The sequence below is a fragment of the Coturnix japonica genome, chromosome 1, assembly GCF_054131305.1.
Source record: "Coturnix japonica strain WE chromosome 1, WE-NBRP24, whole genome shotgun sequence".
Classification (NCBI taxonomy): domain Eukaryota; kingdom Metazoa; phylum Chordata; class Aves; order Galliformes; family Phasianidae; genus Coturnix; species Coturnix japonica.
The window spans coordinates 156976383-157003635 of record NC_140663.1 but is presented as its reverse complement, the minus strand read 5'-3'; the positions used below and the strand labels follow the sequence as shown (position 1 = coordinate 157003635).

General features: G+C 42.9%; 1 protein-coding gene across 3 annotated transcripts; it reads left to right on the top strand.

Moving 5' to 3' along the window:
• The first annotated feature begins 5004 nt into the window (after positions 1 to 5004).
• On the top strand, positions 5005 to 20530 carry SERTM1 (serine rich and transmembrane domain containing 1). Of its 3 annotated transcripts, none has more exons than XR_014948860.1 (3): positions 5005 to 5187; positions 11172 to 11272; positions 17880 to 20530. XR_014948860.1 is itself a non-coding variant. In XM_015851957.3 (3 exons), exon 3 carries the CDS (start codon positions 18065 to 18067, stop codon positions 18386 to 18388), a length of 324 nt encoding a protein of 107 aa, XP_015707443.1. In that variant the 5' UTR covers positions 5464 to 5559; positions 11172 to 11272; positions 17880 to 18064; the 3' UTR covers positions 18389 to 20530. The 3 variants fall into 3 exon arrangements, 1 of the variants encoding a protein (XP_015707443.1); XM_015851957.3 differs by lacking the exon at positions 5005 to 5187 and adding an exon at positions 5464 to 5559; XR_014948861.1 differs by lacking the exon at positions 5005 to 5187 and adding an exon at positions 10769 to 10902.
• Positions 20531 to 27253: the final 6723 nt, after the last annotated feature.

Here is a 27253-nt window from a genome sequence, read left to right as displayed (position 1 = left end):
ACAACATGCCACAAATTATGAGTTTAATCTGATTTTGCCAATCCTTACACAAAATAGAAATCACTAAAATCACACACACCACTTATCACACAGTTTGTACGGAGTTCATTGCAACCTCCCCATCGGGCTTTGTTGGTTGTTCCTGCATCTGTTCCCAGAAGCTGGACACCAGAAGACAGCATTGGCTGACCTTGGACATTATGTGTGTACCCAACACACCTCACTGCAGACATATCCTACACAAAAAGCTGACTGAGAAACACTGAAGAGATGCCATGATAGATGTTAACTATTAACAGACAAAGCTGCTCCACGCCAGAGCTTCATTCCACAGTCTGTGAGATGCTTGTCCTTTTATTAGCATCTCAATTGATTTATATTATACAAATGACATTTAGGGAAATGAGCTGCCCATTATACTGCAGGACTCTCATTAAAGATAACCCTTCCTTAGACTGCCTGATGGCAAAGTTCCTAAGTGGATCGGTAGGAAGCACTGAGGGAATGGATGAGCGTTGTGGTGACTACTTTTAGCGGAGACTGAAGGTAATTAAAAAGACTATAGGTGTCGGGAGTATTCCAGGTCTAATAGTGGCCTAAAAGTATTTTAAAAACATCTAAAGACGGAGTCAATTGAGCTTTAAAAATCATTTAGGATATTAGCTTGCGCCTGCGTTAATAAGTAGCTTCTTTGTGACGGAGGAATTAGAAGTTAAATATTGGCTCATAAGGTCTTTAAAGTCTTTTCCTACATGCAGTGTTGGCCATTATCAAACTGCAATGTTTATGCAAATTGTAGCGCAGAAGCCTGTTCGGTATCCAACAGTGTTCCCCTGCAAACTCATTAGCTTTCAGCCTCAAGATAAAATATATGCTGAACACAGTGCTACAAGCTGAGGACAAATTCAGGTGCTAGGAGAACATGGTCATGTTTGGGAAGGAGCAGCTACTTAATGGAGGTGACAGTGTTTATTAGGAAAGAACTATCTGTCCAAATTGCAAAGAGTTTTATTTTTATCTTAGCTCTTACCAGACCTGAGTTCTCTATATGTAAACGTTTACAATGTACATCTCAGCTGGACAGCTAAGGATCTGATACTTCAAGCAAGGATTTAGTTCATTTAACTGCTGTGTGCCTCTGTCTTACGAGTGCAATGAGGCAGCCCTTTCTGAGCTATTTCTTAGATTTCCCAGACATTCAAATTGAGAAAAGTGAATGGATTTAAGGCTATCAGAAACTGAACTCATGTACATAGACTTCTATGTATAAGAACTCCCTCTGGAGGATTTCATAGTCATCTACCTCTTTCCATTGACAGCTAAGTTTCAACACTCCAGAAAGCCTAATCCTATTGACTCTGATGTGCAATTTGGTGAGCAACATCCAACCAAGTGCTTCAGCGTGTACATTACAATGCCTTGGTGAAGGCAAAAAGAACCAGATATAGTTCCTAACCAGGAAGATAAAAGGAGAAATTTGGACAAAACATTTCTGTGTTGATCGATTTTATGACAACGGGAAAAGTTCAGAGTCTTGCACTGTAAAATCCCAAAGGAGGTTGGGATTACATCATATTCTTCAGTCTAAGTCCCCCAGACTGTGGCACAACTGCAAACCACGTTCAGGAGGTGAAACAAGCAGAGAGCAACTCCTAAACATAGTGATGAGTGATGCAGGAATTCTGTCGGCAGTAATGCAGGAGAATCATACTGCTGCTTGCTTACTGCACCACTTGCAGCCTCAGAGCAGGTATAGGGAAATGTATCAAGAACTCTTAAAGCAGAAACAACAATAATAATAACAACAAATTTCTTGTACTCTGTGGTAGAGAGTCCTCTCCAGACAAAGTGTCTAATGGGAAGCCCAAGGGCAGTTATGGTGACACAGAGCCCAGGTGGACTAAGCAGTGATCAATCCAGATCTTATCACTATGCCTTTTCCAGAGTTCCCCACCCCCACACAAAGTGTTCTCCAGTTCTCCAACCGGCTGCTCTGGACTTGAAGGCAAAATCAGTGCATTGCTGACTGTAGCATGAAAAAAATATATATTTATAGTGGCTTTAAAAGGACTTTTTTTGTGCTCTTATCACTTGGAAGATACCCACATGTTTTTCTGCTTTGCTGCTCCTTCATCCATTTTTCAAAGCTTCTCTGAGAATATCTTTTGTGCCTTCCTGTTTCTTTCTCCCCGTTTAATGCCGCAACCAAACATTTGGCTTTGCAAAGCATTTTGAGATCCATTATTCATAAAAGCCTGTCCTAAGGAAGGGCCAGCTCACTCTGTGCTCTTTGCTCAGAAGGAGAGAAGGAGGAAGAGCAATAGAACCATGAGTTAATTACTGCCGAGCAGCAGTGCTTCCCACCACCAGCCTCCTGTGTGAGGTCCTGATGCACTGCCAAAGCTGTATCTTGCTGACAAGTCCCCTGGGGCTGCTTTAAGTGATGGCATTGAGCTGTTCACAGCACATGAACACAATGAGCAATAGGACATCAGTGATGTAACCCATGCAAAAAGACATCCAGAAATGTCAATGAGAAGCACCTTTCTGCCCTGGCACTTTGTGTAGCTTTACAAGCTAGGATGGTGTGTCCTAGCACGCATTGTGAGATAACCTGAGTAGGCGTGCACCTGACTTCTGAGCTTCCCCCAAAGTCCAGGATGATCACCAGCTTGATGCATTCACCAGCATTTAGGATTCTCCTCACTCCCCAGTGGATTAAGGTTTCAACTCTAATTCTCTGGAGTGAAAAAAGACCAAGGTATCACCATTTGTTTTCTTTACAAAGCACCGACACTTTGGTCAGTGCTAGCAACTGCATGCCTGGCTCAGCAGACACTTCACTGCTGTTCCATTTGTCTTTTTTCTCTCTTCTTTCTCCTGCTTGACCTCAGGGGAAAATTCTTGCTGTCTGTCCCAGTTTGTAATTACACTGCTGGAATAATTGAGCTGTAATGAGAAGAATCATTTCCAAAGCCAATCATATCCTGGGCTGCAACCAAAGCAGCGTGGCCAGCAGGGTGAGGGAGGTGATCCTGCCCTTCTGCTCTGAGCTGTGAGACCCCACCTGGAGTACTGTGTCCAGATGTGGAATCCTCAGTACATACAGGAGAGACATGGAGTGCATCCAGAGGAGGCCCACAAAAATGATCCAAGGGATGGAACACCTCTCCTATGAGGACAGGCTGAAAGAGCTGGGGCTGTTCAGCCTGGAGAAGAGAAGGCCCTGAGGTGACCTGAGAGCAGCATTTAAGTATCTGATGAGAGGCTATAAGAAGGAAAGGGACAGCAGGGTTTGTTGTGGTAATTCAAGGGAAAATGATTTCTAACTAAAAGACAGAAGGTTTGGATTGGATATAAGGAAGAGATATTTTACAATAAGGGTGCTGAGGCACTGGAACAGGCTGCCCAGAAATGTGGTGGACAGCACATCCCTGAACATTCAGAGTCAGTCTAGATGGGGCCCTGAGCAGCTGATTGAGCTGTAGGTGTCCCTGTTCATTGCAGGGGAGTCAGACTAGATGACCTTTAAAGGTCCCTTTCAACTCAAACAATTTTACAACTCTTGCTTTTTTCTCTTTTTGAGTAGCAAACATTTTACTTTACTTCTTTTGCTTCTCCCATGTCTCGGAGCATTATGCCTGGGCCCCAGTTTATATGACAAATCAATATGAGAATTTCAATCATCGTCTCTTTCTGTTTACAGCGAGTGACATCCAGCACTCCTTCAGCACTGCTTGAAGGAGTCAGAGTACACAAACAAGAAAGGATATTGCAAGTTCTCAGTGTTTTTGTTAAAATGGTTATGGCAGGATTCTTCACCTCCATAATCCAATCATTGCTAAAAGGGCAGTAGGTGTCCTCAATATTTATTTCCTTACAGTTTCAACAGGTTTAGTGTGTTATTGCCTCAGTAGCTCATGTAATCAATCAGCCCACTGGGAAATGTGACCTTTTCGGCAGCTGCTGCACATTGAGCTGAGCCAGAGGTCTGCCTTCAAGGCTGGGGATACCAGAGCATAGAGCCACAGAGTCACTGAATTGAGTCCAACCCCCTTTGCAATGAACAGGGACCCCTGCAGCTTGATCAGGATGCTCAGAGCCCATCCAGACCAACCTTAAATGTCTCTAGGAATGGGGCATCCAACACAGTTCTGATTCTCTGGTCTTTTTATGTTCCTGCACCACAGACATCCCCTCGAGCAGCCCAACCCTAAACACCACCCAATCAACCAATCAAAACCTCCGACTTCCTTTCTCTTGGTGAAATGCAGAAATGGAATTTTTGCTGCTTATAAGTCAAACCCATCTCCTTTGTGTGCCACTGACATCAAGGAGAAATTTGCTTCATTCATTCATTCATTGTGAATGATTTTCCCTTTATAATTTCTCTTGTATTTACTTATTCAAGCACGTTGTTCCACACAAAACCAGCTCCGTGTCATGGCATCCCAATCTGCTCCTCTCTTGCAGTCTGTATGAACAAAAACCCAACTCACAGCAGTACCTCCACAGTACATCATAAGCTGTGTGGCTCCCAGAAAGCAATTTAAAACAAAGAACAACCTTTCCCAACAACCTTTTCAGAACTCCACATGGACATTAGCCAGACACAAGACTGAGCTGCAGAGGTTGCATTAAACTCCCCATCTGCTCTTCATGCCGCTCACTGCTGATTTATAACCCACAGTAAAGTCATTTGGCCCAAAACAAATCGTCGTGGCTCAGATGAGTGCACCAGAAACCAGCTGAGCCTTTTCTCCCACTGTCCCCAGGCAGGAATATGTTCTAGCCAGGAAAAATTGCCCAATATTTATGATTCCAGAGTACGTGATACCTGCAGCTACGCCACTCTCCAAACAAACCAGCGAAGCCAGATTTTGTTCTCATTTATGACACTTTTTAGGCAGTGTCTCGGTTGCTCTGGGCTCAACTATTCCTTTACTCTTGTGTCAACGATGGCAAAGCATCCCTGAGGGTCTCAGCAGCTGCTTTGAGAACTCGGAGCAGTGTTCAGAAGGACACTTACAAGATTGTGTTCACCTCCCTGCTTTCTGTGGGGGCCCAGCTCCTGGCTGCAATGCTGTGCAGATAATTCCTCCACGGAGACCCCGTGGCATTTCCCATGGGCTGCCTGCCCGCTTCGATGCGCTTTGGGCAAGGACCAGCCTCGAGAGATGGAGAGCGGTGCGTGTCAGCTGCGTGTTACAGGGCTACCATGGGATGCTGTGCCAGCCGTTAGGACGGGCACGTATGATGGCATTAGTGATGACTTATATCCAAAAACCAGCGCAACAGAAGGATTTCGGGCAATCTGCGAGGGGACCCCGCATCGCACCGCACCCACCTCCCCCGGGAGCCGGGGCCGAGGCGGGCGCTCCCCTCCTCCGGTTCCACCGCACCGCCCCGGGGCCGGGGGCCGCCCGCGGGCAGGGGACGGGCGAGGGGCGGGCAAGGGGCGGTGCTGCATGCGGGGCCGCGCGGGACGGCGGCGGCAGCGGAGCTGGAGCTGGGCAGGGGTGGCCGCGACGGAAGCGGAGCAGAGCGGAGCCGGGCGCGGTGAGCGGAGCTAGAGGGAGGGGGGTCCTCGGAGCCCGGGTCTGGTCCTGTCCCTGAGGGCTTTGTGGTTTGTTTTGTTCTTTTAAGGGAGGTTAGCACTTGGCTTGGGTTTCGTTTTATTGGTTGTGGGGTTGTTTTGGTGTTTTGTTTTTGGGTTTGGTTGTTTTTCGTTCCGATTGCTGGCGGGGCCGTGCCGCTGGTGTTGATGCTCGGAGCTGCGCGGGTTGCCCCGATTCTGCTGCCACGGGTCAGCCAGTGCCCTCCTGTCGGAACCCAGAGCGATCGGCTTTCACAAGCGTTTGACCTCGCGTTTGGTTGTGTCCCAAAGGTGCTTTGGCAAGAACCCGGTTTTGTCCTTCCCGAGTCCGCGCGTTGTCTGAGTGTTTGGATGGAGCACTTTCTTTTATCAGAGGAATGGCTTTGGCTGGAGGCAGGCAGGGATGCACAGGTTGCTTTCTCCATCGCAGGGACGCTGCAGCTGGGAGCTCTGGTGGTGCAGAGCGTTGGGGCATCGCCTCGGTGACTCTCTGGGCACAAGGAGTGGTTGCCAAACGTGTGCTCGTTTGCACTGTTTGTGGGAAGACAACAGCAAAGGAACCGCTCCCTCTGCGAATGAATTCTAAGGCGTCTGTCCTGTGGGCTGGGTGATGAACAGAGCTTAGATTACACAGTGCGGAAAAATAAACCTGGAGGGATGCACAGAAATGCGCCCCATCCAGAGACTTTGTGTCCAGCTATGAGCTCTGAGCTGTCACAGTATCATTTCAGTGGGGGTAACAAAGTTTGGGACAGAGGAAGCAAAGTGAACTCTGCCCATCCTTGCAGATGTTTAAGTAGTAGTGACAGGGAGATGATGAAAATATTGCTTAAAGCCTGGGCATGTGCCAGCCTTCTTAGCATGTATGTAAGTAAAGAAAATTAGGAAGGTATAGTTAGTGTTATTAAATGTAATTTGTAGATATTTATAGCAGATTGGAACAAAGATAAATAAAAGAAGTGTATGAAATCTGGAGGCTAGAGCAGGTACATGGTGCTGGCAGCTTTACTCCAATAAAGGATCCAGCTGAAGGATGGATATCTGTTGCTGTATTGTTTTGCTTTTCTGCGGTCATTTTGACCCTGTGCTGAGTTTTCTGAGCCTGAACAGTCTGAAATGATGGACAGTCTGAAAGCAGTCTCCTTTTCTCTGCTGTATTGACTAGAAGGGCCTGTCCCTGTTAGGGATGGTGCTGTTGGCTATCACTGTGTGTCTGTTCTAGTGTGCAGGCATGCCTGCCTGCAAGCTGCTGCTTGTCATGTCCAGGATGCTTTCACTGCAGTCAGCAAGAGAAATGCTCTTGCACCTGGAGCTGATGAGGAAAGGGTCCTGGGCTACTTCAGCATCTAAGTGTACTCTAATATCATCACCCATTTGGTGGGTGTGCATGTATGGTAATATTTGGCATAAGAAGTTCTTGCTATTTGCATTTCGTTAACCTTTTCAAACGTAAAAGGCTGGCTGGGGTAGCTGGTGTCTGCCAAATGTCTTGGTTCATAATTGGGTCTTAGTGGTGCACTGCAAATTATAAATGGTGTTCTGTGAATTCCCCATCAGAAGCAGGAAGCAGCGCAGTTCTCCTCCTGGCGCCCCATCGACGCAGAAGCGTAAGAGGAATTAGCTCAGCCGTAGAGCACGTCTAGAAGTTACTGATGTTCCTGATGGGTTTGAGGCTTGCAATTTAAATATTGAGAAGTTGTGACATTTTCATCTCTCTTTCTCTAACACCCTCCTGCAAGCACTCCTGCCCTTGTGTCTTCATAACTGCAGTTGCCTCCCTTTCCTGATTTGCACAGAGGAAATCCTGTTACGGCACAGCCTGTCTGCATTGCTGTTGCAAAAAGCCACCTCCAAGCCTTGGCTGCATCTCCCCTCTCTGTCATCCTGCTGTCTGTTGCCCTTTCCCTGCTCCATTGGACACATCAGCTGCAGGCTTCGCATTCAGAATCCTGTCTGGGGTCCTATACGTGACATCCCAGCTCTCCTGCTTTTCCAAGATATAGCCCCTGAGCTTCAATCACCCTGTGTTCTTAGCATCCATCTTCCTTCCTATCACCTCTGTATTTCCCCAAGCTTTGCCTTGCGCTTCCTTGTCATATGGGTGCCCTGTCTGACACGTCATTAATTTCCTTGATACATCCAAACACGTCCACTTTTGATGCCTTCTGTAGCTGTCTGATGCAGAGAGAAGCCCTCACTGCACTGCCACACATCCCTGTCACTGGAATCAGTCTGGGGCTGGATTTGAGCACAATGCTGTCCTCTAAGGCTGGGACACCTGACAGGCAGTGTTGCACAGATAACTCTATCTGGCACCAGCAGCAGTGTCCTTCCATGCTCTGTGATTAGCGTTAGCTCTCTGCACTTGCTCCTTTTGACATTTCAGGTGCAACCCTGCCCCCTTATGCTTACACATCACAGCTTGGTTCTCTGCAATGCCTTTTGCAACAGTTTTATCGTGGTGTCAGTTACTGCACACCGCTTTGCAAGCAATGAAAATATGTAAATGCTACACACACACCTATAGAGATGGTAATGCCACAGTCTCTTTGTCAAGGGAGGGCATGCCGCCTGTGTTGGTAGGATAAGGATGGAGATCTTTTCCATTATACAGCTGAGAGGAGACGGAGAATCAAAGCAGGAACGTTGAGTCCAGAAACAGAGTTACAGCGAGCAGAGTTGCTGTGATGGTACATCTGTGCCCAAATTCACGGGCATTCAAGCTGTGAACCACAGAACATTGTCAGTAGTGAATCTGTTTTTCTGAGGAGAAGAAATTCTGAACCAAAATGGTGTATTAACAGAGTTCTGTTAAATATATCATTCAATTTCTGTCCCAGCTTTGTATTGTACCAGGATTTCTAAGGTTTACGTGAAGTCTGCTTGATATTAGAGGGCTTCGTGCAGGCCATGTACTCAGATTGTTTTTATAAAATATATTGCTACCAGTGTATCAGCTGAATTTTACAGTAGGAAAATGTTCTCTTTTTACTGTGGACACTACTTTCTGCATAACTGTGTCACTAATTAAGGGCTGATAACCCCCTTGACTTGGTTCAGGGCCACATACTGTTCAGCATGGTATAGTGCTGCAGCACTGCTGGGGTTAACAGAGACCTGAAATCCATTCTCCTTCCGATGATCCATATTTAGCCCTTAGGCTATCTACCTGGTAGGTGACAGGGCTGGGGCCTGGTATTTCTGAAGGTTTTTTTCCCCTTTCCCAGGAGTGATGCAAAGCAGAACCCTGCAAGGTGTTAGCTTCACAGGTGAGTGCAGTGGAGAATGAAAGCCAGCCTTGAAAATCAGGACTGCTTGCCCTGGGGCTGGATGTTATATATGACAGGTTTTTCTCTGAATAAATGCTGAGGATCTGTCCCACCGGGAGCCCACACAGCTTCAGGGGGAGCTGCTTGCCCTCTGCTGCCCCAAGTCTTTGGCCACAATCATGGAGCCCCACACCAGTCCACATGCTACAAGTACAAAAGCTGGTGTTTGGGAGCTACTGCTAAGAACTAGGCACCAGCTAAAAAAGTTTAATTAACTTCTGTTTGCTCTGAGATCAATTTTATCACCCCTGGCACTAATACTGGTTGGCTCTGTGCTCCGGATGGGATCCTCTGCAGATCTATTTGCAACCTCTGCAAAGAGGGGCGGCAGGAATGGGAGAGTAAAAAGGGCAAGTAGTGAGATCTAAAGCCATTAGGGGGAAACAAATGGCTGTTTGAACCGCGGTGTCTCCTCTTCCTGTTCATCTGGTGTCACTGAGCTTTCAGAGCTTGAATGCCTTTGACATTTGGTTGAATTTGGCAGGTGACCAACAGGAGAAAAAACAATATAAGAAAGACATGAAATGGTTGGAGAACACCTAAAGGAGGGCTACAAAGATGGAGAATCTAGAGAGCAAGGCATATAGGGAGCAGTTGAGGCCCCTGGTTTGCTCAGCGCAGAGCAGAGGAGCTGAGGGGAGGCCTGATGGCAGCTGCAGCTCCTCACAGAAAGCAGAAGGGCAGCGCTGAGCTCTGCTCTGTGTGACAGCGACTGGGCCTGAGGGAATGGTATTAAGCTTCATACTGCATCTCTGGTGTGTTTTATCAGCTCGAGGTTTTGTAGGCTCTGTTCCTTTCACCTCATTGGAGACCGGGCTTTTGTATCATGTGAAGGGTTGGATGGGCAACAGCAGTGCTCAGTGCATGTCAGGGGAGATGCCTCCTGCAGAGCCAAAGGAAAGCTAGAAAAGAAGCAAAACCATTTATATTTGCTGTGTTTAAAATCTCTGCTGCAGAGATTTGTGCCTCTTTCCCCATAGCAGAAAGAAACAAAGGGAAGAGAAAGGTTCTCTGTTGTGGTTAGATGAAATTACAGGGCAGATTTGTGAAAGAAGAGCTTTGCATTGGATTGTTGCGTCCCTTTCTCCATCCTAACAGCAGCACCTGCCTCAGCCTGCATGCTCCACCACCCAGAGAGAAGCACTCACTACCCTCACACCCAAGCAGGAGCTGGGTCCAGCCCTGGGTATGCCAACCTGAGGCTTTAACTGCAGCCTCACAGCTCTTCTCCTAGACGAGGAGATGGTCAGGAAGCTGTCTGCCTCTCTCTAGGTGGAACATCATGACACAGTCACTGTTATCAAATACAGTGTTAGCAAAACATTTGCATTTCAATTATGCTGACTTTTAACAGCTGCACTAGATAATTTTCTTTATTGAACTTGGACAGGCTTAAGCCATAAGTGATTCAGTGATGGAAGGGATGAAAGCAACATGACAATGCATTAACATTCATCCCCAGAGATCTGCTTCTCTAATGCAGTTCAAACCAAATGTGCTGAAAGGGTAGTGCTTTGAGATGTATAATGACTGTGACCATCTTTTCTTTCCTGGAGGGGAGTATCTTCTTGAAAGTGGCCATACTTTGTTTTAATCTGTGCTGTCTGGGATTGTTTTTCAAATATAAAATCAATTTACTTTGCTTTATTAAAGGCAGTTCAGGGGCCAGGTTTTCATTTGAAGTATTGAATGAATTTAGAATGCAAAAATCTACTAGCTCTCCATGTGTACGTACAATATTCAGTTTGGGGATTTCAGGTAAGTGAATTTAAACTGCAAATTGTCTGAAATAAAGAGGAAAATAAGTGATGGTGTATAACATAGAAAGACCTTATTTCTGGCAGGAGTCTTCAGATGATGATGTGAAATAAACAGAGATACACAGCTCCAGTGCTTATAGCAGTGCCAGGGGACAGCAGGCTGTCTTGGTCCAGGAGCACCTTGCAAAAGAAGAGGGGAAGGGTATTACTGAAACAGGTCTGTAAAGCACAGAGCAGGACATAAGTGTGATTGTTGTATTATATATGCAGTGCTGTAGGTGGACAGCTAGCAGAAATGTGGCTAGCAGAAATGGAAAACATGCCAAGACTCCATTCGCTTTGTTTTCCTCTGAAATTTCTGGCGCTGAAAAGAATCAAAATTCAGTACTTCTCTTCCATCATTTTCCTTTCTTGTTTGTTTGTTTATTTGTTTAATTAATGTGTTTATTACTGAATTCTTCATCTTTTGTTTGTTTGCTTTTTTAGAGAGGCTTTTCTCAGCATGCAGTCCCTTTAGATTTGGGTGCGATAACCAACCTCATCCGGCACATTGGATTTCTGGCTTGCATTCTTCTGTTATCCTGCTTGTAAGTATTCCTTCCTTTTGCTTATATTTTTAAGGAGCACGTTCAACTGACAGTGACTGAAGGGGTGGAAGCTTTAGGTCTAATCTCAGGTCACAATGTGAGGTCACAATGTCTTTGCTTTGCACTGATGTAAATAACTATAATGCGCAGGTGCACGGGAAATGTAAATGATAAAGGCATTTTGAGCCTACCTGAATTAATTGAGTATCCTTATAGCTCTGAGGGGTTCCTTTTCCCAGCCCCCAAACCCCAAACAAAATATAACTTGATTTTGACCTGCAACCAAGCCATCTGGGCTGTTGTCCTCATAGATTTTTTAAATCATAAATTTAAATCATATTAGATCATAATAAAAGATTAAATTAGATCATAAATTAAAGGAAAGACTTTTCTTGTGGCAGGAAATGGATTTTCCTTTTCCTTGTGTACACTTTTATACTGAGTAAGTAGATGATTGATCCTGTTTCTCAGGCAGAGTGGTAAAGGGATTCTGTGCTCCTGGAGAGTCCAGAGACATGAAGAAACAAGATCTTCTTATGTACTTGTGGTTTTTCAATTGCCAAAGACATTTATGAAAGGATAGGAAGAATTAAGGATCACTACTTTTCAAGGCTGGGTGGTTCCCTGTACGTAAAGTTCAATCAGTACTTTGGCATGAGCATGTAAAGGTATTTTAATGGCATTAAATGCTTTGTGTAGTGAGTTGTTCATTTGTGGTGAAATAATCCTATATGGAAAAGGAAACGAATGCATAAAACAAAGGTGGTGGGACAGAAGATAGACACATTAAACAAGAAGCTGTCTGGCCTTCACATCTATATCAAATTGACAAGGGTTGTGAGAAGTCTTAATCTCTTTCACAGATCTAGTGAAAACTTGCTGCCAGCTTTTGGAGGCAGTAATAACACCATAATAATAGGACTGAGGATGGAGGCATCTTTAAGCATCAGGAGTTTTCATACTAGAACTGGCATCACCTTGTCTGTCTTCTGGGAGTCTGCACAATTACTCTCCTGTCAGGTCTGCTCTGATGCTGAACAAAGGAGAGGGAGTTTTTTTCCAGGTCATGAAGGGATGATATCATTATCCACTCACTCCTGGTTCTGACTTACCAGAAGGACAAAAGAGAGCAGAGAACACATCTGTGAGCAGTACAGGGAGCAACCCCATCCCTCACTCCCTCTGTGCTTTCATCTGCTTCACGCACATGATCACTGCATGTGTGCTTCTTCCATCTGCTCCTCTGTGTCCCTCAGGACACACGTATGTGCTAGCAGGGGAGCTGGATCTGTGGAAGGACAGTGTACATGGAGGGAATGAAGCCTGGTGCACTGAGGCCATGTGGACAGATACCTCTGGGTGAGCTTCACCAGTCCTTCTTTGGCTCAGTGAAAGGTCCCTATCATCCCCAGAGCCATCTGTTTTGAAGAAGATTGCGGAAACCTAATTTTTTAATTGCAGCATTGCCCGGAGCAGTAAGGTTGAAGCTGCCTGATCTCTAAGGTCCCTTCCAACCCAAGCCATTCCATGATTTATCCTCTGCCTTTGGGCTGAAGTCAGTCGAAATGGCCTGAAGTTTTTAGGAAAGGAAGGCAGATGAATCCTGTATTGATCTCTGAAGGGGAAAGGAAGCTTATTGTTGTAACAGCTGTAAAAGCAAATTAAGTTCTGCACTGTTAGGAGTTGCTTACAATACAGTAATGACTTTTTAAGATACCTTCTTACATGAAAAGGAACTGATGGAAGATCATGACAAAAGTATTATTTACACAAAATTAAAAACACTGATTTCCCTTGATGTCTGTTTGTATGCTTAAACACTTTGAAGCCTATGAAATAACCAGTGTGTTTCTCAGCCTGTAGTCACGAAAAGCCTGGAAGAGCCAAGAAAACAAAGTGCTTATCTTTGGCTGATAAACTCCAAAGAAAATGAATCTACCAGACTTATCTTTCCTTCCTGTTCCTCATTGTTAGGCACTCAGTGTAAGAGAGTATGTGCCATTAACTTACATTTCACTGTGTCTGGAGAAACAGAGTTGTTGCATCAAGGTATTCAGAGACACACAGCACAGCCAGCTGCATGGTAAAGGATTTATGACGTTGGGAAATGTAAAAGCTCTCTGTTTACTTCATGACTTCTTGGATAGCACTGCAGCCTCATTTAAAATTCACCTTAGATTGAACAGGGAGATGACTGATGTCTCAGTGATGTTCAAGATTAAATTGCATGTGTTACACATAGCTGGGCTCCATGGACATACGCTAACTAATGACCTCCACCCCTGACCACACTGCAGTTTTCAGAAGGAGTTTTTATGATAGGTGCCATCAGAGATGTGAGCAGTTGGTAGCTTTGACACACTTTCACAGACATGCTACTGCATGGCAACTGTGATTTAGCTCTAACATAGAGGCAGTTTCTTAATCTTCACCTCCCCACTTTATCTTGCTTTCTGTGAAGGTCAGTTTGTCTATCTCTTACTTACCATAGAATAGAACAAAAGATGACAAGGCAACTGGGGCTTCTTGAAGTATCTGTCACGTAGCCCTGCTCTCAGAATAAGAAAGAGTGAGTATCAACAGCTTTGAAAAGTGATTTATACAGAGGACGGTGCACAAATGGAGAACAATACCTGCATAATGGTCTGTTTGAAAAGTGTGTATAAAGGACACTGTGTATCTAGCAAAGCCTTGTCTGCTGGCCCTCATATTTGGGTGTTGAAGTAGTAGAATAAGACTTTCCTCTCTTTTGTATCTAAAGCCAGCAGAGAGTGGAGCTGAAGTCTGTGCTTCAGAGCAGCAAAGCGGTGTAACGGTGGGGTAATAGCAGGGTGGAAACTCAGCCAGATTGGAAGGACAGTATGTATGACATGGTGCAGCAGTGGGATTGGACTCAGTGATTCATGAAGGCTCTTCAGGTTGCACATCTGTGTCCTGGGATTACAGAGTTGCCTCTGAGAAAGTCATCTGAATCCAACTACATCAGAGATACCGAGTCTTCCTGCAGACAAGTCTCAGTTCTCCTGGGGTAACGAAAAACAAGAGGAACACAGTCTCCTGCTTTCAGATCAAGAGTTCATTTCCAATCATTCAGCAACAGTACTTTAAACTTAGTCTTTAGTTTAAGGAGAAAAAACCTTTTCCAGCAGTAGACAAGGGAAAAGTATGGACCACTGCAGAAGTTGAATGCCTTGATCAGTTTGCAGGTCTCAGAAGACTGTGGGTTTATTGAAGTTAGCCACTTCCAGTTTTCTCATTATACTTTGAAGTCAGTGACAAACTTCGTAATCATTTTGCTGGGACCAAGTTTGGTCTGTAGTTATTCTGCATAGTTTTCAGAAATGCACAAACTGATTTACAGAGGAAGAAGGTGAAGCCAACATCTGGCTTTACTGAAAGTTATTCCTTTGGGAGGACTAGAGAAGAGAGACAAATTGTTGCACTACTTACCTCCTCATTTCAGAAGGAGCAGGAACCTGATCCAAGGTGGTAGCTGTAGTGCACAGGATAGAGCTGTTCTTTGAAGCCAGAAGGTCTGGTTTGCCTTGTGGAGGAGGTTTGTGCACTCCCAGGGCTGTATAGTTGCATTCAGTCCAGAACTGCACTTCCACCTGACAGTCACCAGCTGAGCTGGCTCTGTCTGATTTCTAGCTCTTTCTGCAGTGCAGGGATTGCATCAGGGAACTTCATCAGGGATCAGCGCTGGATCTGTTTTATTTCCATAAGCCTTTCCTATGAACGCTGTTCAGATGTTAAGAGATGATATGGTCACGCTCTCACAGGGCACTGCTGGTAACTTATTTCAGTTGGGTACTGATCCTTTAAGGCTGAGAAAGACCCAGCGTTTTAGGTGTGTATTTTTTAAATGTGTGATTAAAACAACACAATTTGCTTTGTTTTTTTTCTTCTAAAAAGATTAACTAAAGAGTCATTTTAGCTGAAGATGTATGATGAGCTACAGTTACATGTTACATCCCCGTGCAGTGTGACTGAGGCAGCTGGGATGTGGGCCATAGTCATTTGGAATCTAAATTGATTGTGCCTCTGATCTCACCACAAAATACTCAGTTAAAAATAGCCCAGCTGGTATTGTAAGACCTATAAGGGCTCTGATCTAACAAAGCACTCACATCTCTGCTTAACTGTAAGCTTCTGGTTAGTCCTGTTTATGACTATAAATCTTTACTTGCTTCAAAGGCAGTCTTGTGCCAAAGTTCTTCCTTGTATCAGAACCAAAACCATTAATGGTAAAAGTAGAACACAGCAGATTTCAAATTTGTGAAGAATTTAAAGGCTTTTAACATCTGCCATTTTAAAGAATTTATGTGAATTAATTCCTTAAGTTATTATAGGGAAATTCAATTATTAATGGATCTGCTTTTCATTATGACAGTAATCAAGGATAAACATCTTCTATATCAAAGCTTATCTTTTAAAAAGGATAAATTAGCTGTAAGATGCTTAACTACTTCCAGAACATGAAATGAACATGTGTTGTTCTGTTAGTTAATTTTGGATCACTAAATGGGAGCTAGTTCAAAAGGACTATAATCTCATAAGGATCTCTCTATTCAGTCTGTTGTGATTCATTTCATAAGGTGCTTGTAATAAATACTGCTTCTTGTTGGGATAAATATTATTACTGTTTTATAAATCATTTATTTTAAATATATTTTAGATGTCGGTATGAGTTACATACCGCAAAGGTAGGAATATTTTTATCTGGTATTTGCAGATGCAGTTTCATACTCCTGTATATCTTGTAGGCTTTTGGGATACTTGATTAGGGTTACCAGAAGCTCTGCAATAAAACATCTGGAATGTAAGCTTTTGTCCATCAAAACATTATGGATGTGAATATATTAGTAAATTAATCCAGGCCAGGCCATACGCCTGTCATTAGCTCTTGTGTTGAATTAGTAGCACACTTCCTGGCATGGTTTCAGCCAGTTAGCCCTCTACAAGATATGCCTGGACATATGTGAGGTTAGCAATGGCCATCATTCACTCCCAGGGGCAGCTGTAAGTTGGCCATCCCCTCCATGGACATAAAGAGAGTTCAGCCATCTTTGTGCAGTGTGCCATGCAAGTTGTTTTCAGCATGAAAGAATAGACCTGACTTGTTCTGTTTAGTAGTATAGACACGGTCCTGAGGTATATAAAATAAATTAGGATTAAAAAAAAAAATAGGATTGGATTCTGCCATTTGTTTAATATTGTCTTTGTCTGCTGAGGCATGGGGCATAACCTCCTAAATGTAATTTACAGTGCAAAAATACCACGAGTAACTGTGCAAATAACTTCAGTATATGCACAGTATTTTTCAGTCTTTTTATTAAGCTGAGACCACAGAACAAGGCCTAAAGTAAGGTCAAGATGAGAGGAACCATGCTAGGAACTTAGGGTTGTATGGATATTGCCTTCCTAGTGGGGAGGAAATCTCAGTTCCTTTCCTTGCTGTGTCCAAGTATCTGCAATGAGAGGTTGACCACAGACAGCAGAAATGGTTTCAGACTGAAAGAGTGGGAGATATAGATCGGATATAAGGAAGAAGATTTTTACAGTAAGGGTGGTGAGGCACTGGCACAGGTTGACCAGAGAGGCGATGGATGCCCCATCTCTGGAGACACTCAAGATCAGCCTGGATGGAGCTCTGAGCACCTGATGGAGCTGGAGGTGTCCCTGTTCATTGCAGGGGATTTGGACCAGCTGACCTTTATGGGTGCATTCCAATTCTATAATTCTGTGACTGTATAACAGATGGACAGAAAGACTGTATGTAGAAAATTACATAGAGAAAATGAGCTTCATTTCCTCCACACTTACACCTTGCATGATTTATTCTGTAAGTAGGCAATAACTTACTGTGTTTAATTAAGCTGGAGCGTGTCAGCTTTTAACAAGCAATCCTCTGCCAGCAAGCCTTCTCATGCTCTTCTGGGCTGCACATGGGAATTGACCACATTGGTTTTAAAATAAAAAGACTGAGCAGACCTCAGTCTGCTCCTCTTGTTCAACTCTGAACTTGATCACCACAGTTTCCAGGTTTAAACACAAAGTGGCTGAAGGCAAAGCTCTCCTGCTCTTGGGTAGTCCTCTCTTTGTTCCTGAGCTGCTGGGGCTACGAGTGTGAGGTGCATTTTGATCTTTGAAACCATCCGATTTGTTTCATAAGTAAGTCGGGTCTGCCGGATTTTCCCATTCTGGTCACCTCAGGTAAGACATTATGGAATAAGTGACTGAAGGTGGTGGATTTGTCACCCCCAGTGGTGTTGTAGAGCCATCCTCTAGGCTGACAAACTGATGTCTTGAGAGGGATTTTTCATTCATTGATTAGCTTTTATCCACAAGGTGAGTTTGGATTCTAGTATGGCTGTCCCATATAAAGTACAAAGCTACTCTTATTGGTCTGCTCTGCAGTCAAAGAAATCCTTGGGAAGAATCAATTTTATAGGATTGATCTTTATTCTTGCATTTTGGCAAATAGAGACAGTAGTTAAGTAATGCCTCAAGAATCACAGCTCTTAAGAACTGGATTGCCGCGGGTACACATTAAATAACATTAACCAGTAAATTAATCATACTCATTTGTTTTTTTTCCTTGCAGTTCTGAAGAACACGCTATTCCTTTGCCCTGGGCTTGGGCAGTAAAGGGTAGATCTGATCGCTGGCTGACTTGTTACTTCTTCGCTGTGATGGAGAAGTGCTCATCTAAAACAAGCCCTCTGTTATGCTGCTAAAACTGCCTTTGAATACGAGATCTGTGGTGATTGTGAAAACACAAAACCCAAAATGTCGGAACCCGACCCTTCATCTGGTTTTGTAGGAAACATGGAAAATGGGACTTTTCTGGAGCTATATCCCACGTCGCTTTCAACATCTGTGGATTCATCACCTGGCCGTTTATCCAACGTCTACGTCTACGTTTCTATATTCCTCAGTCTCTTAGCTTTCCTCCTTTTGCTATTGATCATTGCACTTCAGAGGCTGAAAAACATAATTTCTTCCAGTTCCTCATACCCAGAATATAACAGCGATGCTGGAAGTTCCTTCACTAATTTAGAAGTCTGTAGTATTTCTTCCCAGCGGTCTGCTCTTTCAAACCTTTCTTCATGAAACTAAATGAAAGGGAATATATAGGGCATGAAGAAGCTTTGTCTAGTTTCTAGGGGAGGTAGTGCATGCAACATTTGCCTTAGGAGACAATGATGAAAAGGTGGCATTTAAAGTTTACTTAGTTTTTTCTTTCCTTTTCTAGTCTTCATTTTCCCTTTTACTAATGTTGATTTTCATTTTGGATAATGACTCTTAATCATTGTTTCATGCTTGTAACTGTGATGCTGTCTTTTTCTCACACGTATGTGGTGTACATTAGGAGTATTCCTGCCAAACTGTAATATGGTTCTAAATAGATGTGTCATTTTTTTCTGCTCTAGTTGTGGCCCCTTCCCTGGTTTTGTATCAATAATATGCTGTTTTTCCTTTTTTAATTAGGAAAGGATGAAATCTCTATTGCAAAAGTAACAAAAAATGAGCTTAAATTATCGGTATAGTTCATAGGACAATTTAAAGCTATTTACATTGTTTCTTTTTTTCATTTCTCTTGTCTTCAGTATTTATTGGTGTTTATTAAATGCAACTAAAATCCACCTCCTGAAGAATGTTACATTTGTTTATTTGTACTTCCAAATCATTCTGGGTATGTTGTCTGTATTTCAGTTTTTGAATCTCTGAGATCTTTGGTTAAATTAGTAAAGCAACTACAATAACTATGGTCATTGCTGAATGTGTAGAGGTATTTTTGGATTACGCTGCAAATAATTTGCCTAACAACGTGTTCCTCTGGGGGGCAGCTTTTGCTGCTGAATCACACATCTCACACAACTCCTGTGCTGACTGTGCAGCCTATTGGTACTGGGTTCCAGTACAAACCAGTGGTTTCTTTTAGAAGATCCATGTACTGTGGCTGTGGCTAGTAGCTGAATAGCTCCTGGAACTATCCTTTAAGCACAAGATGTTTGCAAAGCCAGCAGGAATGGAAATTACTTGGACTGGTAAGGACCCACTGGGGTGGACTTTGCCTTGTATTTCATATATGCACACTGGGGTGGAGGGGGGACACAAGGAGATGTTCCATTCATAGGCAGACATGCTTTGACACTAAGGAGGTGCATCATGTCCTTGCAGAAGGTGGAAAGAGTTAGGGAGAAGAAAGGCAGAGGCTCTGCTCCTTTTCTCCATGAGCATAAGGACAGGCCAGAGATGCATGACCTTTCCCAACTCTGCTCCTTTTTGCTATGCTGTAGAATTGTAGAATCACAGAATGGCCTGGGTTGAAAAGGGCCACAATGATCATCTGGTTTCAACCCCCATGCTATGTTCATGGTCACCATTCACCAGACCAGACTGCCCAGAGCCACATAACCCTGTAGCCCGTGTTATGACTCCCCTTGCCTGCAATATACATTAGCACTCAATTTCTGCAGTAAGACAAAGAGCATTATTGTGAACAAGAGCCTAGGGCCAGCTGTGAATTAAATCAAATGATCAGAAAAATGACTCAAAATGCCAAGTGTGATCTACCATGATTGCAGTCCCATGCTGTGCTGCTCGTTGCTGTCCTGATGGCTGTGTGTGAGGATAGCCCAGTTCTGCCACTCAGATACATGCAAATGATCCTCTGATGGTGCCACTACAGTCACTGGAGAGATGGGAAGAAGGCTATGGAAATACCACTGCTGTATCTGTTACTGGGATAAGAGCTTGTATAGCTCTGGGTCATCAACAAGATACATTGTGCCATCCACAGTCTTTGGAAGAGAAATTTGGAAAATTCAGTGTAAATATAGTCATTAAAAACACAGCTGTTCAGTGTCAAACAATGTGCAGATGATGTTAAGAGTTGGCTTTTCAAGGTGAACCTGCAGTATGTGGGTAATTGTTAATTGATGATGGCATTGATTAGCTCCTTACAAAGGACAATGAACTTACTGACCAAGAGATAAATTAAGGCCACAGAAGCTCTGAGACAAACTGTTTTTATAAATTTTGGCTCTCAAATGTTTTATTTGGACCAAAATTTCTTGTAGGTTAATTTTCACTGTATTTGATTGGAGGCCTGGGAAAAAGACTGTAGTATTGAAAAGTGATCAGCAAAGATTATTGCCATTCTGAAAACTGTTCAAAAATCCCAAATCTGTAACAGAATGTATTTGTGTGTTGCCTTGGAGATAAAAATAAATGAACTTTAAACCCAAACAATCATCTGTTACCTACAGAGTTGTAAAACTGTTGCTTCCTTTACTGCAAATGCAGGCACTGAAACAAAACCAGGCTTTTAATTGAAGCACCTCCTATGAGGAGGGGTTGAAAGAGCTGGGACTGTTCACCTGGAAAAGAGAAGGCCCAGGAATGGAAAGATGGGGAGCCAGGAGCATCTCAGCAGTGCCCTGAAAGATTTGCCTAATTTTTCTCTGTAAACTTAAACTATTGCCTAATTTTCCTACAAATACCTTTTAACTTGGAAATGATTCTTATCCTCCTTCCACACAACATGTTATTATCTCTCTTGCCTTCTGACCCTGTGGTGCTCTGGTGAGGATTATGCCTATGAAGCATCACAGTGCTCTGCAATTGATCTTTTTTCCCTTCAGAGTCTTCTTTTCAGTGAGACCACTGGGAAAGACATCTGTGTGGGAAGGTTATTTAAAGAGCCCATGCACCTCCCATTCTCTGTGGTGGGACTATTTTGGCTGCATCTGTCACAGTTGCCTAAACACAAGCACAGCCCAGCTGTGCCCAGAGCTGAATGCTCTTCTCATGCTTGCATGCTTGGACACTCTAATAAACATGGGCTTGTCCTTACCTAGGTCCTTGGCATACTATAGAGCAAGCTTTAAGCTCCTGTGCTCTAACTGAACTATGGGATGCATCCAGTCTGCATTCACAGACTAATCACAGAGTCACCTGAGTTAGAAGGGACCCTTAAAGATCATCCAGTCCAACCTGAAATCAGCAGGCCCAAGACCCTGCCCCAGGCTGGAACTAGGCCAAGGACACTTTGCAGATGCCACATGAAAATGCTTTCAGGGTGGATCCCAGCACAATATTCTGGAGCAAAAAAAGCACATCACCCTGCTGTTTCTTTGCTTTTGGGGACAGGTAATCACTTTGTATAACTTTGGGAATTTCCAGGCAGGACCAGGTGTGATAAGCTATTTGTCACTTGTTTGAGTTATTTCTTTGCTTTAGATTGGAGCAAGCTGAGCGCTCAGCTTAAGTCTGAAAGTCCCAGCAGGTGGTTATCAGCATGTCTAGGGTCATGGAACCACAGAATATTGGGGGTTAAAGGGAACCTCTGGGAGATCTCACCAACAACACATTTGCTGGGCTCTGTCTTGAGCCTGGGCCCAGCAGTTGCTTGTGAGAAATAAGCATTTCTCACGTCTCGTAGAGCTTCAGGTGGTTGTTTCAGAAATGTCCTTTCTATGCCAATCTTATAAAATGGATTAAATCCTTGCTGGCCCCTTCAACCTAACAGCTTCATCAGGATTCAGAAGGTGGAAGCAAACACTGAGACTCACAGATGATACTAAACCAGGCTGAGCTGCAAACACCTGGCAGGGCAGAGAAATAATGCCAACAGAAGCGTGGCTGGAAGCAAAATGAGATGCAGCCTGAAAAATATGCAGAGTAATGTCTGAGACAGAAACAAAGTAGAAAAGGAGCACTCCAGAGAGACATGGGCAGCAGGGACAGAAAAGCATCTAAGCTGCATATAAGCTGCTTCATATTCAATATATCCCACTCTTATAATGGTTATTTACTCTTATGTTATGCATAATTACTTCTATGCTTTAAGAGGTTTTGTTTGGAAAATAACCCCTAAGTAAGTAAATGTCTATTGTATTTCTGCAGGGATTATTTTCATTCCTTAACTTCTCTATACAACTGTTTACATAGGTTGATAGTGATAAAATAAGGGGGAATGGTTTTAAACTGAGGCAGGGAAGGTTTAGGTTAGATATTAGGAGGAAGTTTTTCACTCAGAGGGTGGTGATGCACTGGAACAGGTTGCCCAGGTTGGTTGTGGATGCCCCATCCCTGGAGGCATTCAAGGCCAGGCTGGATGTGGCTCTGGGCAGCCTGGTCTGGTGGTTGGTGACCCTGCACATAGCAGGGAGGTTGGAACAGGATGATCGTTGTGGTCCTTTCCAACTCAGGCTGTTCTGTGATTCTATAATTCTGTGATGATTCTGTATTTGTGGAATTTCCAAGCACGCTATTCCTGATTATAACCCCCAGTTATATTGACAAAGAAATGGCCAGATATGCAATTTCAGCCCTTCAGGGAAAAAGGGTAAGACCAAAGTCTGACCTCAGACAAAGGTTAAAGGCTGGGTTAGATGCATTACACGCAGGCAGACACAATTTCTGGAGACACACAACTAGTGACAAGAGAAATGCCACATCCTCCTGTCATATCTGCACCTGCAGTACACATCCGTCAGCCCAACGACAGTGTTTTGCTGTGACTGCAGTATAGGGTCAGGTGTTACAGACCAAAGGATGCTGCCATCTGCCATCTCCTGTTGAATCTCTGTTGTTTTGTGTGTTTGGTTTATTTTTCATCTATGAAGCAGAACTTTGTTTTCCATATAATAAAGACTATTAAAAGTAAATAAAAATGTTATTTATTGATGCACTCTGAAACTAGTCTCTATCTCAAGCCACAAGTACGTGTTGACATGGGACCTGGCAGTGGTTTGTAATATAACCAGTCCCACTCTGCAGAAAACCCTTCAGAACAACATAGCAGTAAACTCTCCATTGAATTAGAAAACACCGTGTCTCACGCTGGAGTTAAAGAAGATTGGGTTGACAGATTTATAATTGCTTGGATCTACTGAGAATTCTGAACAAGACAAGCTCTTTGACCAAAGGCACTTTCCAGCATCTATCTCATCAGTATTCATTAAGTGGAAATGTAGGCTGCTGTGATGAAGGATACCAGATACAGCAACGTGAACTTCAGCAACATCAAAAGCAATTAGCTAGGTACTAGAGTCAGAGTACTTCCTCCAAAGTAGAAGTGAGCCAGGAAAAAAACAGCTTTGCAAGATTTTGCATTACAAAAATGATTGCAGTTTCATGATACAAGTGTGGTTACTGAGAAAAAAAGTGGAAAAAATAGTTACTACAATATTCAGATGGACTTGCCAATAAATGTCTTTGCTCAGCTTGTGTCTGTCTAGCTTCCATCATCCAGAGTTGTTCAAAATTGATATCAAAAAGGCAAAGCTCTGCCTCTGCCCTCTCCGATGTCATAATTTAAATAGATGTCCTCTTAAAGTAACTGCTGGGAGAGTCTTCGAGGGCTGGAATCTTCTCTTTTGCTTTGTTTCCCCAAAGACAGATCCCAGTAAAGAGAAAAGCAAAAAGCAAAGAAGTTTTACACTAAAAAACCCACAAATACTTAAGTAGGTGTGCAAATGAGTACCTCATCTCATAATGTTTTAAAAGCCCTGCTGAAAGCAGAAGTTGTTCTAGTTCAACACATAGAAAGCGCAGGAAATGATGGCTCCAAGAGTGTGAAGGAGACCACCATCATAGCTGGAACCCTGATTATCATTGGCCTGAAATTAGCACCATTCCTACAAGTGCTGGAGTGATTTTTGGTGTTCCAACACAACCTGGTTTCTCAGGTAGGATACCAGTTCAGTCTGCCATATACTACCAGTTTGCTTGCTCTGATTTCCAATAGATGTTTTGCGAGAGTTGTACCAAACTAGATTGTGTCTCTGCACATTACAAGTGAAAAGAGATGAGAAAACAATACTAAAACATGACTTTAATTGACCTTTTTTTCCCAGTAACATGATTAGTTTTCTTTAGCTTTGATGCCCCGTGTAAGTTATATTACAGTAGTACTCAAGGTGAGTGATACCTCACTACAAAGGACATCCTGAAACACAAGGATGGGGCTCTGCCTATCTCCACATCACTTCAGTCAAGATCATTTTCACTTATATCATGCTCCTATCTCAACTCCATTTAAAATTCATCAGTAGGTACTGTCTTTTGGTCATTATTCCCATCAAAAGATCCTATCATTATTCAGCATGGTTCATCTTATTTTATTCTACAAGCCCCCTGGAGCAGAAGGCAATTTAAAGTAGCTATGATTAAAACAATGAACCCGCTTAGGAAGCAGGGTATAAGGTACTGGTTTCAGCAGAAAAGAAAAAAACTCAAATTTTCGTTGTTGTATTCCTGAAACAAATGATGTGCAGGAAGTAGTCAATAATTTTACTAGAATTAACCAACAAGCAGTCACACCTGTGGCAGAGTCCCATGCAGATATTTCTTCTCTTTTTCATCTTCATGTTCCCTGAGAAATATAGGCTACGTATCACTGTTTGAGTTGAATAAAACATTGTATAAACTGAAATGTTTTATTACAGGGAAGTGATTGAGTCACCATCCCTGCAAATGTTCAAGAAACATTTAGATGTTGTACTGAGGGACATGGTTTAGAGGGGAAATATTGGTGGTACATGCATGTTTGGATTGGATGATTTTGGAGGTCTTTTCCAACCTTGCTGATTCTATGGTTCTGTGATTATGATAATTCTGAAACAAGCACTATTCTGAATATATTTAAGTCCTTCTGAAATTAAAGGAGTTATTAAAAGCATGCCTGTACATATGAAATGGAATAACTTTTTAACATCTAAATCGTAGAATGACAGGATGGTCTTGGTTGAAAAGGGTCATAATGATCATCTAGTTTCAAGCCCACTGTAGTAGATTTTTTTCAAAAGCATAGTCATGGTCACGGATTGACCTGGGATTAATTTTTGTTCAATTATTTCATTCATCTGGGAAAACAAGAAGTCAGTTTTTCATGAAACCTTAATTTAAAAACCTTAATTTAATTTTTGTTCATGAATTGGACCTAATGCAAGTTTGAATGCAGACCTCCTGTTGACCTCCATGGAAGTTACGCATCTAAAGGGAAAGCAGAACCAGACTCAGCAGACAAAATTAGTGTTTTTCTAATTGCTATAATTGGTGTTCAGTTTTTCCACTGTTTAAAGCCCAAGTTACTGATTTTTAATGTGAAAAAGAAATGTATGCTGGAATGAGAATATAATCAGATAGGAAAAATGGGTAACAGGATTAGAGCTCCAGAAACAGAGCAATTGGTAAATGTGAATGTTTTCATCTGAGCTACAAATACCACCAATTTCCATTTCCGTTGTCACTTCAACTAATTTGCATTCAGGAAACCACATCCCTGAAAACGTGTAAAACATCTGTTTTGAGAAACTGGGTGTCAACACAGATACGTGTAGTCATCATACGGAGACCTCCGGAGCTGTGAAGAGGAAAATGACATTATCTTGGTTAAGGACAGTGATTGTGAGTTGGCCACAAGGTGGATCTAATTACATTATTCATTAATTCAGCCTGGAGGTGGGGAGGAAATGACTCAGAATAGTCAGCAATGACACACTGGAATTATACTGTTGTGTGTGGTTTTTTTTTTCAATTGAAACCACGCAACAGTGACTTCAAAAGCATATCCTTACCACTGCCCTTTGTTCAGTACTACCAGCTTTGTTTAGTATGCAACAGAGGCCTTCTGCTGATAACAAGTAACATCTGCTTGGGAGCAAAAGGGCAGAGAGGTACTTCTGCAGGCAGACTCTGCTCATCCTGGGTGCTTGTAGACAGTTTTGAGTGGAATGGGTATGTCACAAAAATCAGAGCTGACAAGATGTATTCTTAGCCACACGCCTCTCATCTTGACATCAATATGCAGCATTTCTTTGGGTTTGGGATTTGTAACAGTAATGAAATCCTTGCATCTCCAAGTATCTTCTGAGTCCTGGTAAATTCACTGTGCCTACCCGACGAGCATGAAGAGTGAAAGGTCCCTTTTAAAGGATGTGCCAATAAATGCAATCTGGGACAATACACTTCCTCTGTAAGATGAAAAATAAAATGGTTTTGGTGCTCAAAGGTAGAGTTGCAGCAATCCTTTACAGTTTTCTTTATGAAAATACTCTCATCACTGCATGGCCTATTGCCATTCACTGGGGCCTCTTCATTTCTTCATTTCTGCATTAATTGTTAGAAAAGACAACTATATTTCTATATTTCTTAGGGTGGCTCCTATGCAGAAAAAACCCTCAGCCTTGAATTAGGTGTCTCTTCTCCTATATGCAGGCACAAGGAAGGAAATATGATTACATATGGGATCCTCAGAAGGAGGCAGATGACTGCTCACACTGGGAGACATGGGGATGGATGGTGTGGCATAATCCCTTTTCCCCTTCCCTAAATGCTGGACAACCTGTGCCAGCGTGCAGAGAAGACACTACTCACTACTTTTTCCTACTCTAAATTGTTCAGAACTTACATCTGGAAGTGGTTTCCCTGTTTTCATTTCTAGGAATGTGTTTGTTTCTTTCCTTAGAAACATTAAACATAATGTTTTCTTAGTCAGACAACTGGTAGGGAACTTTCAGCCCAAAGGAATATAAACCAGCAATCCAGAAGTAAGTGTAAACAGGATGTGAGAATAGAAAATATGGGTATTTGCATAAATGACAATGGGGTGCTATATCAGATGCATCTTCATTCAAGTTTTATAACATCATTCTAATAAAATATAGTATCATAAAATGACTAACAGTCAAACTTAAAATATTGGGGTATGCTTACCATAAGTTAACTCTTGTGGAAGCAGTAGCCTTGGACCCTTGAGGGCATTAAGCTTATTGAGACTCTTCTACTGTCCACAGATGTAATACAAGAAACATGTCAGTGATGCATATGAAATTTCTGCATCCATAATCTGATAGTCCAGTTCTGAATAAGTGGTGTCTCTGGGCTAACACCCAGTAAAGGAATTGTCAAGTAATCACTTCAAAGACAAACTCATTCAGTGCAGAAGGATGTCCATGAATTTTA

What these genes read in the sequence shown, in the direction of transcription:
- SERTM1 (XM_015851957.3), top strand. Translation starts at nt 18,065, where the DNA reads ATGTCGGAACCCGACCCTTCATCTGGTTTTGTAGGAAACATGGAAAAT.